This window comes from Bactrocera oleae, chromosome 5 (genome assembly GCF_042242935.1).
Source record: "Bactrocera oleae isolate idBacOlea1 chromosome 5, idBacOlea1, whole genome shotgun sequence".
Classification (NCBI taxonomy): Eukaryota; Metazoa; Arthropoda; class Insecta; order Diptera; family Tephritidae; genus Bactrocera; species Bactrocera oleae.
This window is the reverse complement of record NC_091539.1, coordinates 67627419-67640262: the sequence shown is the minus strand read 5'-3', so window position 1 is coordinate 67640262 and position 12844 is coordinate 67627419. Positions and strand designations below refer to the sequence as shown.

Here is a 12844-nt window from a genome sequence, read left to right as displayed (position 1 = left end):
GCAGCGTGGCAGCGGCAAAAGCAACTAACCTGCATGCGAATATTATATACATACATAAAAGTAAAAAACGAACGCACTCACACAGCCACACACGCACCAAGTGGGAAGACCAGAACGCGCAGTAGCAGCAATAACAAGCAAGTAATCGAAAGACCGCTTTTTATCGCAAACACGATTGAGGTTTGCAGATTTTTATTTATTTTCACATTTGATAAGATATTTCTGTTTTTTCTTTATTTTTTATTTAAATTGTAAATTGTAAATTTTTATTATAGTAAAATTGCGCTCGAACCCATTCTTTACTCGCTTGAGAGCACAGGTGCGCGCCTTTTGGATTTTGAGCGAATTCAGCTATTTGAAATACAAAGTCTTTGGAGTCGCTCAATACGCCAGCTCGCACACTGCCTCCAACCGGCTTTATGCTCAGTGTATTTCATGCTCTCCAAACACACAAATTGCCGTTTGTTTTATGCACCATCGCACGCACATAACTTTCTTTTGTTTGCTCTCTGCAAACGCTTTACTGTATGGCCTATCAGCGCATCCGCCAATCAGCGGCGCGCTTCTCTTGAAGTACCGACTTCCACTTGTTGTTATTCGGCGAGAGTGCATGCGAAGTTTTACACAGTAAAGACTTATTGTGTTTTTTTTTGCTGTTCACTTCAATTACCACATCGTTGTGTGTAGTTGGCATTTAAAGTGCTCGCGCACGCTGATTGGTTGCCCTCGTGTATATAAAAGTAAGCACCACTCCATATGTTTGAAAGCGCAGTGCCTTGTTTGTTACAATGTTTGTGTGCTCATGCATAGTTATGTATGTGACGTGGAGTGTGAGTTTTTATTATATTGTGGTTTGTTGTTTTTTCAGGCTGTGCTTGTGCCAATGAATAAATGAAAAAGGTTGGGCCTTCAACACGCACACTCGCTTACACACACATACAGCAGCGCATACAGGAATAACAACAACTGGCTGTGAGCATAAGTGTGGAAATTTATATGGGGCGCAGTAAAATGTATATTTGTATGAATATGTACATACTGTTCGCTTTGTATGCGCTCTTTACTTTTTATGTGATTTTTGTTGCTGCGTCTCTTGCGCACAGATTGTTGATTGAAAAATAAACCAGTTTTTGCACATTCGTAGATATGTCTGTGAGTAAAAATTTGTGTTTTTGTAATTTTATATTAATTTCTTTCTTGTTCACTTGGCACATTGACATATGGTCCATGGAAGATTAATATAATTAATAAGTACACACATGCCTTTTAGATTTGTTCTGAAGGAGTTTCTTAAAATTTTTTTGGTTATAATACGTAAAACATAACTTAAAAAAGGATACCCACACAAATGTAGGAGTTCAAACTTAAAATTGTATAGTTAGAAATAAAATGTTATTGCCATTACTGTCATTCTTGAGAGCTTGGTTTTTCATTTCGCTTACGACAGCAGCTATTTCTTCGCCACTCTGTTTTGAAATTTTCCTTTAGGATAATAGAATATACGTTAATATATGTGTGTGTATGTACATATGAGCTATGTTAATTTTCAGTGAAGAAGAAAGAGAAGTTGGGGAACCGGGCCTCGAGTTTACAGTGGGCCCGGTGCTATGCAACAATTTTTTGCCGATTTTTGCTCAAAAGAAACTGCACAAATATTGTTAGGAGCGAAAGTGAGGCAAATGATCTAAGGCGTGAGCATCCCTGCTTTAGATGATCAACTTTCATACCATTGCTCGATCAACTTTTTAGCACAAGCTTTTATAAAGTATGCAAATTTGACCAAAAAAAAAAAAAATAACTTGATTAATGCAAGTTGAATATTCGGCAAATAATCTCTCATACTATGATAATATTGTTGCGCAAATGACCATGTGACGTCGCTTATAAATTTTTTGTTATTTTCAAAATTTATTTCCCTATAATATTTTGGAGGCCAGAGCAAGCTCAGAATTTTATTGGCGCATTTAATCTGCATCTAATGGCAGATTTACATAGAACTTTAGCTTCGCTTTGCGTCAGGCATTTACTTTGACAAAAAAAGTGGATGTATACAGCAAGGCGAAGCAAAATGTTGGACAAGTCTCATCTTTTTACGCTTACCCAAACAACTGTCGACATTTTTATTTGAAAGAAACACTGCAAGCAAAGAATTCATTCTGGCATAACCTTGGATTTTTCGCTTCGTTTTTAAAGTATAAATTGTCAAACAAAGCAGAGAAAATTGTATGTAAATGGGCCATATCGCTTCCAGTTTTTGTCGCTTCAAATACTAAAACATAGTCTGGAAATATTTTTCAAATATACTGTGCATACTGTATGTATGTACATTAATACGTTTATGTTAAATACACACTCGTACATACATACTCGAATATACGTTTGTATGTATTGTAATACTGTGCTCTCGGCTCGGTACCAAACCAAGTTTTTCAAGAGATTGAGTCATAAGTAAAAAAGTTAGCCTCCAAAATCGAAATATTTGCCATATTTCAAAATGGAGTAATTTTACTCAAATAAATTAGTAAAAATACGGGCATTATCATTTCTCTTATTTCAATGGTGTATATCATTTTTCGGTCAAACTTATATGACTGATGCTATAAGGGCTGGCATTCTGATCTTCAAAATCAATAACCATTTTCTAATTGAAAAGCTACTGGCCCGATTATTGAAAATTTGATTTCTGCAAAAGTCGATTTTGCCGTACAGTGTAATTGAATGAATGATATTTTTCAATACATACTTTGGAATCTCTATGTTAGTTTAGGTTATATAAATAAAAATAAGAAATATATTTAATTAAACAAAGCAAGGAGAAAATCACATCACATAAAAAGTCTGCAGTTAAAATTTTAATTAAACTAATCTAAGAATATTATATTTTCTATTATTATTTTACATACATAAGAAAACGAGGTTTACATTACTGAGAGTGTTAGAGATCGTAGTTCAGGAAATTTTCAAAATATTATACAATGAATTAAATATTTTATAAGAAAAGTTTTTGTAGAAATTTAGAAGAAACGCCAAATATCCTATCTGTAAGTGCAAGATTTAATCTTATTATAAGTATTTTTATACTATTGCAACATGTTGCCACAGAGTATAATAGTTTTTATTTTTATTTTTTTTTTAATAAATTTATTTTTAAAAGCATATTCAACTAAATTTTCATATTGGAAGCCTTGAATATTTTCTTATCCATATGTACATACTTGTACATGTGCATGTGTATTTTATCTGAAATACTAAGAGCCATTTTCTCAATGTACATACAAATGAACATTTGTATATTAAACACATAAGTATAAGAATTCAACTTTTTAAGGTTATGTTGAATGCTTCAAATACTGTATATAAATGTAGAAAGATGGAGTATTGGTTGCGTAAGCCATAACTTAACTGTTAGATGGTTCCTAACCAGACACTGAGAAAACGGTCCTAAACATTCTTAAAATATATATTTCATTTTATGCAAACATTAATATGCATATATACGTACATTTATATACATTATTTGAAGCTTTAACATTCAGCATAACCTTAAAAAGTTTAATAACTATGCATACTTAAGTGTACAATATACAAATGTTCATTTGTATGTACATACATACAAGTATATGCCATATAGCAAAAGTTCATTTCTCAGCTTCACCATTGAAGAGTATTTCTCGCTCCTACCATTTATTACCAACATTCAGTTCCACTCCGCTTTAACTTTTGGTAAATAGTACATACTCGTATAGCAGTATGTACGCTCATAAGCATATAAATACATATGCATGTATGTATGTATGTTGAAATATATACTCGTTTGGTGCAGCCTTTTTTCAAAAGATGGATTAATTTTCATTACTCGCACAGACTTTTGTGGTTAATTAACGTTTTTACTATTGAATGGCACAAAGTATGGTAAGTAAAAATCTTTATTGTCATTTCTGCTTTAATAGAAGACGAGAATATGCAAATGTTGGAATGCGCAGAAGGTATGAAATTTTTTTAATAAAGCCACTGCTTTGTTTGTGAAATAGTTTAATTTCAGGGTCCATACTATTTGGACATGTGCAGTGGAGAGCAAAACCGTAAATATGTTTGCTGAAAGCGAATTGATGTGATTTCTAGTCGGATATATGAAAATTTGCAGCTTATTGAGTGGTTTTTCGAAACAGTACCAAAATCAAAAAAAAAAGCGTATCGGAAAGCGAGTACTTCTAGCGTATATATGGGTAATATGCGCTAATAGTATACCTATCTTTAGGGATATTTTCCTCGCTTTTGTTATGTACCTCTTAAAGTCCAACAATTGAGGATATTAATAAGTTTTAAGATGACTCCAAAGTGCTAAATGATTTAATGAGAAGCATTTTTTGCCTGCAATGCGCTTTGAGATGCGTGAAAAGTGACCTTTAATGGGAAAAAAAAACTTTGAGATATTGATCACAGCAGGTATAACACCAAGGTCTTCACCTCTAACCACTAAACAACAGAGATCACAAAGGAAATTACGACGTTCTGGAAATAAAACCAATATTTAGGACTTAGCCGGACGAAATGATAAAGATAGGCAGGAAATTATCAAAAATAGAATGTTTGAAAATTTAAGTTCTGGAAGAGACTCATATATGACTGAACTTAAGCGGTATTAATTTGATAGCAATTACAAAAAACGTTAACTTCAGCTGCACCGAAACTCGAATAACCTTCACAAGGGTATTTCTTATAGCATTAAATGGTATAAAAATATCTTTTTTCTTGATATTGATCGATCAGTTTGCATGGCAGCTACGTGCCACAATGGTCCGACCTGAACAATATAATCGTAGACTGTAGTGTTGCCTTGGCCAATAATTCATACAAATTTTCGTGAAGATATCTTGTCAAATAAAAATGTACGTACAAAGACTTGATTTCGACCGATCAATTTGTATGGCGGCTATATCTTATATTGGTCCGATAATGAGTAGTGTGCAACTTTTGTTTGGTAAATGACCCTTTGTTTACATTTTATGCGGTCCCCTTGACCCTTTTATTTATTTACATTTAGCCAAGTCCACAACCTTTGTTAACATTTGGGGTCTTTGAGCCTTTTGCTTACATTTCGTGCATATAGACGGACATGGCTAAATTGACTCAGCTCGTCATGCTGATCATTTATGTACTCATGTATACTTTATAGGACAAACTTAATATACCCTGTTGTGGGTATAAAAATATATTTTTGGCATCGTTCCTAACTCTATAGAATGCTCTCGATGTGAAATATGAGTGTCCTAACTATCTAATTTATCAAACGATTGAGTTGTTTCCGTTCTTTCTAGTTAATTTCAGAATTTATCGTTTTTTTTTGTTTTTGTTAATATATCTGTCTTACGTTGTTATGCTATATGTTTATTTCTGAAAAAATTTAAGTTCTTATAATATAATAACCTTTCAGAAGTGCATACATACATATATATGTGTGTATATGCCGCTATTACATGTATATTGTTGCTATATGCTTTTACGCTTAGCTTTGTTTAATCTTTTATTGTTTTTGTTGGAACATTACTTGTGATTTAGTTCTGTGGGAAAATAAATTTTTGATAAAAATTACTCGACTTCAACCGGAAAAGCAACATATGTGACACTACTATCAACAGCTGAAGCTTGCAAGCCCAGACATACATATATACATACGTCTATATGAGTAAATGTATGTATATAGATATGTATTTCAGTCGTCGGCATGTGGATGTGTAGGTGAGCATGAAAGTAAGGCAGCCTAATGAGACATTAATTGTCAATAAAACAATTGATAATTAATTAGCGCTAATTCAAATTGGCAAATACGACGCTGTCTCCTAAATTAGAACACTTAAAGGGCACACCTAGTTTGCTTGATTTTTTTTTTAAATTGAATTTTACCCACAATTTTTTTATTCGGATCAAAAAACTGGTAGTTCATTGTATAGAGATAGGCATGAGTGCCTTTCCTGCCGGGTATTTCGTTTGTTTAGTATTATCAACTAAGTACGTTGATCAATCCTTAAGCGAAGTGTAAGTATAAGTTCCCATTTGATAAAGCTACATATGTATATAGTGTGGAATATTTGATATAGTATAGTATGTATTTATGGGTCTGTTTATGAGAAATAATTTTTGTATATTCCCACTACACAAGGCAGAAAATTTAAATAAATTGCGTATTTTTTTCAATGAATAATAAATGCTGATTTGATAAACTGTGTTCTCATGATAATTTCAGATTAAATTTTACACAAAGTTTCCAAATTTAGGTATCTACGATTGTATTAAATTATTCAAAATTCTTTTTAAAATATTTAGGCCTAAATCTATTGCATCAGTAAAGGAATTTAATAGAGTCCTTAACACCTCAGCATCTTAGTTATTATAAGATCATATGATTGTAGATAAGTTACAGTTACTTTAATTCATTTGTTTACGGGAAACTATGCTTAAATTTTATTCGAAATTGCTGAAATTAGAGAGTCGGAAGTTTCGAAGTATATGGCGCCTTAAAATATTTTTACTCATAGTGAAAAGCAACAATAATTAAGGACAAATTAATACAAATATGCACATATTTGTTAAGGTTTAAACCAGAATAACAAATAATTAATAGTAGTCAAAAGAAATCAGAAAATAATTATGTAAAACTGTTTAACGTTATATTTAAAATAGTAATCTCTCGTATTACTTGTTACATTAAAGATATTCACCAGGTTTAACCAAAAATAAACATCGAAAACGAGTCTATCGGCAGTAATGAAAATCGATATATTGTTCTCAGTTCTAACGAATAAAACCAATAAAACTTGCAATCAGCTGTTGATGTTTACGTTTCATATTCCTTAATTATAATAAACGTGCGTGAGTAGTGTGTTTTTGGTTTTGTGCTTCGTTATCATTTCGTTTATTTATTGACAAATTAAAATATACAAAAGCGGCTTCGACTAATTATTAAAATAAGAGTATAGACAAATTACAACAATTTTCAAGTTTTCCAAATTAGTGAAATGCTTTTATTATTAAATCGCATAACAAAACCGACAAGTGCATTGCTATGGCAAAATATAAAGATAAACGTGAAACCATTTGCACCCGTTTTTATGAAGTTCTATAATACAACGTCAGAGGAAGCAATGGCTGTTAGCGATAAAACCAAAGTTACTAGTGAACGAATTAAAATCGGTGATGTAATCAAAGATTTAAAACCACCAACGAATCCAGAGCTAGTGCCACAAAAATATGGTAAGCAGCGTGACAAGTTTTGATGCGTTTCTATAATCTGTGAACAAGTCCAAAGTCCAATCGATGACATACAATCTTCGACGATCTGTGGTCCAATTACCTAGGGAAAATAGCTTACAGACAATTGTTTTTTTTTTTTTTACAATTTGCAGGTATTAAAAATGTGATGTTTTTAAGACTACAAGATAAAGATATAATAGTATATGTGAAAATTACATAAAAAATGGTGTAAATTATTTGTTTCCGCGCAGTGCAATACAACGAGGATGGCACACTACAGCTAACACAATCATCGCTACACCATTTGCGTTGGATGCTGCAGAAGGATATCTTAAAACAGGATATGTTTCTTATTGGTCAGCCTGGTTCACTACGGCGGCAACTGGCCATGCAATATCTAGAATTAACGCAACGCGAATTGGAATATATAGCCTTAAGCAGAGACACCACCGAGAGCGATCTGAAGCAGCGAAGAGAAATTAAAGATAAAGCTGCTATTTATTATGATCAGGTTAGTTTGCAAGCACTTAGTGTTATGAAAGAAATATATTCCAATACATTTTTTTTTGTTATGCAGTGTGCTGTGCGTGCTGCCGTGAACGGCCGTGTTTTAGTGCTTGATGGTGTGGAGCATGCCGAGCGCAATGTGTTGCCCATATTAAATAATTTGCTGGAAAATCGTGAAATGCATTTAGAAAATGGCAAATTTCTAATGGCACCCGAACGATACGATAAATTGTTGGAGGTAAGTGGTGAACACGAATTATATATTTAAGTTTGCCACGAGGTTTGTAACACCCAGAAGAAAACATCGGAGACCCTACTAAATATATTTAAAAAGTATTAGCATGAGTTGATTTAGTCAAGTCCGTCTGTACATACGCGAACTAGTCACCCTGTTTTTGAGCTATCTGTCTGAAATTTTACACTCGCACAGTTTTCTCTCCAAGAAGCTGCTCATTTGTTAGAACCGCTGTTGTCGGACCGCTATTGCTTATAGCTGTCATACAAACTGATAATCAAAACCAGTCCTTGTATGAAAAGCTTTTTTATTATACTAGATATTTTTACGAAATTTGGCATGGCTTATTTTCAAAGGCAACGGTACATTCTCCGCTTAAATTGTTCAGATCGCATTACTATAGCATATAAGCTGCCTTACAAACTGACCGATCAAATCAAGTTCTTGTATGATTTTTTTCTGACATTTTTCTTTTTATATTTTTTATAGACTTACACAAAGGAGGAATTGGACAAGTTAGGCGTGCTAAGAGTTTCTGAAGATTTTCGTGTGGTTGCGCTTGGGCTGCCTACGCACAAGTATAAAGGCACACCATTGGATCCACCTTTGCGTTCTCGTTTTCAATCGCGTAATGTGTCACATCTTGCATTCGACGTAAGTTCAAAAACTTTATGACACAACGATTTTTGTAACTTATTATCATATATAAAATGGCTGTTATATATTTTTAGGAAATGCTAATCGATCTACAGCATGTTGCTGCAAATGTACCTGTGGACCAGCTGAAGAGTTTAATTAGTTTTGGTATGGCAATTCAAGCTGCTGATCAGGCGGATAATCTGCCAGATTTTGCACTAGACAATCTTCATTTGGTGGCTGAAATGATGGTATTTGATGACACCTTCTCACTTATGTTTTTATCTACAACTAGTACCAATTTTAAATTTAATTCTAGCAACAAAATCCGCACATCAGCGTACATGATGCCATTACACGCATCTATCCATACCAGACTTGCATGAAGAAAGAGCACATTGAACGCGTCAAGACGTTATTAAATTCTTTAAAAATCAATCCATTAGAAAGCAAACCTGTGAAAAGTATCGCTATAGCCAAACCGAACGAGCAGACGCCTGATGTTTTGGAATTCCAAATCGATGATGTCTCCATCTCAGCACCTGGCAGTCATCGCGTAGTTGCACCGCAAAAGCTGCAAGAATTCGTAGATCTTGACCACCAACGCAATGTCTTAGCAGCAATGATACAAACGATTGCCGTGGGCGATGTTTGTTTGATTGGTAGAAAGCATTTAAAAAAATTTGCAAACATTTTGTGACCACTTTTTTTTCGCTCAGGTCAAAAGGGTGTCGGAAAGATGACGCTCACAAATCATTTGGTACACTTACTGAATCAGTCGGTGGAGACATTGATACTCTATGAGGATATGACATCACGTGATTTAATACAACAACGCATTACTTCGCCGGAGGGTGATACAGTATGGCGCGACTCGCCGCTAGTACGTGCTGCAAAATATGGCTCCATCGCCGTGCTGAATGGCGTGCATCGTTTGCATAAGAGTACGGTTACTTCGCTGCAACGGTATGTATATACTTGAAATTTATTGCTTACCCGCAAAAAAAAAAATTACTATATATTTTTACAATCGCAGTTTAATACAAGATCGTGAATTGCAACTCTGTGACGGCACAATAATGCTACATGCGGATCGTTACAACGCACTCATACAGCAGGGACACACTAAACTAGAATTGGCCGAAAAGAATATAATGAAAATACACGATTCATTTCGCATAATTGCGCTGGGTGAGCCGCCCAATCCTAGTCAACCGACACCAAACTGGCTTACATCAGAAATGCTAAGCCTATTTCTCTTCCTTGAAGTTCGACCACTACGACAGAGTGAAGAGTATGAAATTATACGCAAACTTTACGGAGATGTTCATGAGGATATACATAAAATCATTAATTTGTCACACAGTTTGCGTGAAACGCATGACACCACACTTTCGAACCTCGCTGGTACATTGTCGACACGTCAACTTTTGAAAATCGCGCGACGCATGTCAGCCTGCCCCGGCAGCAGCCAACAAGCGAGCACTTTAACCTCCGCCTATGATATACTGCAGAATACTTTTCTCGCCAAATTCATGCCCGCGCTGCCGCGCGCCGCACTTGAGGATGCCATAGCCCGTGCAGGCATCGAGAAGAGCAGCGTACGCGCGGGCGTACGACGCGAAATCAATATTGTGAACAATGTGTTGACCATAGGCAACACGACTATGCCGTTGGTCGCCACAGATGCCGAGTCGAAGGTGCCAAGCACGCTATTCTATGAGATGCCACAACATGTGGAGCTCTTGGAGCGCTTATTACAAGATTTCCTAATTGGCGATCACTTGCTGCTGGTGGGTAATCAGGGTGTGGGCAAAAACAAGCTCATCGACAAGCTGCTGCAGTTGATGAATAAGCCACGTGAGTACCTGCAATTGCATCGTGATACGACTGTACATAGCTTGACGGTGCAGTCGACACTACGCGATGGTCAGGTCATCTATGAGGATAGTCCGCTTGTAAAAGCCGTTAAGAGTGGGCATATATTGGTTATCGATGAAGCCGATAAAGCTCCCGTGAATGTGACATGTATATTGCGCACGCTCGTCGAGAATGGCGAAATGTTTCTCTCGGACGGCCGTAAAATTGTGCCAGCCGGCGAAGCGGCAGCGGCTAGAGATGCTGGTCATACTGGTGAAATCATTGAAATGCAGCCGAATTTCCGTGTTATAGTGCTGGCCAACAGACCGGGCTTTCCCTTTCTTGGCAATGATTTCTTCGCTTCCTTGGGTGACGTCTTCAGCTGTCACGCCGTTGATAATCCCTCACCTGATTCAGAAATATATCTCCTGCAGAAGTATGGCCCCTCAGTACCGTTGAAAACGCTCGCTATGCTGGTGAATGCCTTCGGCGAACTGCGCACAATGGCCGATGAGGGGCTTTTAAACTATCCATACTCTACCAGAGAGGTGGTAAATATTGTTAAACATTTGGAGAAATACCCAAATGAATCCATGTCCGAATTGGTAGGCAATGTATTAGACTTTGACAAATATCAACCCGAGGCACTGGAACAGGTGACTACGGTTTTGTCCAAACATGGTCTACCCATCGAAGCCTATGCACGTAACGAGCTGTTTGCATTGCGTCGCAAGAAGGAAATTCAACTGACGGTGGAGCGCAAGAGTGGTCTGGGTGTCTCCGGACCCAAATACGGTAAAGTGGATCCGAAAAATGAGCCGCATGTGGGTGGTAATACTTGGGCCGGCGGCACCGGTGGTCGCGACACTGCTGGTCTCGGCGGCAAAGGTGGTCCGTTTCGTTTAGATGCTGGGCACAAAGTTCATCAACTCTCCGATGCGGAGAAAGATGATATACCTGAGGAAGTGAAGCGTGCAGCACGCGAAATGAATCGCAAGGCGTTCGAGGATAAGTTGAAGGAGATACGCATGTCAGCGCATGATCATCAATTATATGCACAATTCAGCGAACCCATACGAAAACAAGTGCAACAGCTGAAAGCCGTTCTGGAGGCCATGCAGACGCAGAGTAAGGAACGACAATGGCAGAAATATCAAACACACGGCGAACTGGACGACACGCGTTTAATTGAAGGTATTACGGGCGAAAAGAACATCTATAGACGACGCGCTGAGGCCAATCCATGGGCCGATCACGTGCAGGAAAAACCAAATCGTTTGAAGTTAGTGGTCGATGTTTCCGGTTCCATGTACAGGTAACTGTCCTAGCTTTGAACCGCTTAACATTATCTAAAATTATTTTTTCGTTGTGCAGATTCAATGGTTACGACGGTCGTTTGGATCGTGAACTCGAAGCCGTTGTCATGGTTATGGAAGCATTCGAGGGATTTGAGAAGAAAATCGTTTACGACATCGTTGGTCACAGCGGCGAAGGTTGGGAAATACCTTTCGTTTGTGCTGGCAGTCCGCCGAAAACGGATAAGGAACGTTTCGAGACCATACGCATGATGCATGCACATTCGCAGTTCTGTTGGTCCGGTGATAGCACGGTCAAGGCTATTAAAGAAGCCGTGAACACATTGTCGAACGAGGAGTACGACAACTCAATCGTGGTCGTGCTTAGCGATGCGAATTTGTCACGTTACGGCATACAACCGCGAGAAATGGCGAAGGCGCTGATGAATGGTGAGCCCAAGGTTAAAGGTCACGTGCTATTCATTGGCAGTTTGGCAGAGGAGGCGGTTGAGTAAGTTTACTTAATTTGAGTTACGAGCATTTCACTCTACTTATAACTGTTTTCTTTGCAGAATAAATGCACAAATGCCAGCAGGTCACAGTTACGTCTGCATGGACTTGACGAAGTTGCCACAAATTCTCAAGCAAATCTTCACATCCTCATTGTTGTGATAACTTTTTACCGTTAATTTGTATAAATATGTTTCTTTAGCAAATATTAGTGTAAGTCGAAAGTAGTTGAAATTTTATAAAATGTAAATTTACTTTGCATTGTGTGTATATATGATTGTGTATACTTGTACAAGTAAAGTGTTGATAGTTATATATGTACATACATATATTTAATACGACTATAATATTTGTTGAAAATCGTGTTTATTTTTATAACCAGTGAGTGCATTTAAAATTCATTGTTAGTATATTTGTAAGTAAGAAGAAAAAAAATTGATATATTGAAAAAAAAAATTTTAAGCAAGCTTTGAAAACTGACATTTATGTAAATCGTTGTTATTATAATTATTTTCAGTTATGCATTAGGGTGGCTTGCCAAATACTATAC

The 12844-nt window shown here is 36.5% G+C and overlaps 1 protein-coding gene across 1 annotated transcript; it reads left to right on the top strand.

The window, feature by feature from the left end:
• Nucleotides 1–6860: 6860 nt before the first annotated feature.
• c12.2 (von Willebrand factor A domain-containing protein c12.2) lies at nt 6861–12780 on the top strand. The gene is made up of 10 exons (XM_036362464.2): nt 6861–7251; nt 7503–7762; nt 7829–7996; nt 8483–8647; nt 8725–8880; nt 8949–9291; nt 9349–9595; nt 9666–11804; nt 11864–12295; nt 12357–12780. The coding sequence occupies exons 1-10, from the start codon at nt 7017–7019 to the stop codon at nt 12454–12456; spliced, it is 4245 nt and encodes a 1414-aa protein (XP_036218357.2). The 5' UTR covers nt 6861–7016; the 3' UTR covers nt 12457–12780.
• Nucleotides 12781–12844: the final 64 nt, after the last annotated feature.

Excerpts from the sequence above, each read along its gene's own strand:
- c12.2 (XM_036362464.2), top strand. The coding sequence starts at position 7,017 with ATGCTTTTATTATTAAATCGCATAACAAAACCGACAAGTGCATTGCTA. Across the intron at positions 11,805-11,863 it reads GTTTCCGGTTCCATGTACAG|ATTCAATGGTTACGACGGTC; the intron begins GTAACTGTCCTA and ends TTCGTTGTGCAG. Across the intron at positions 12,296-12,356 it reads TTGGCAGAGGAGGCGGTTGA|AATAAATGCACAAATGCCAG; the intron begins GTAAGTTTACTT and ends TTTTCTTTGCAG.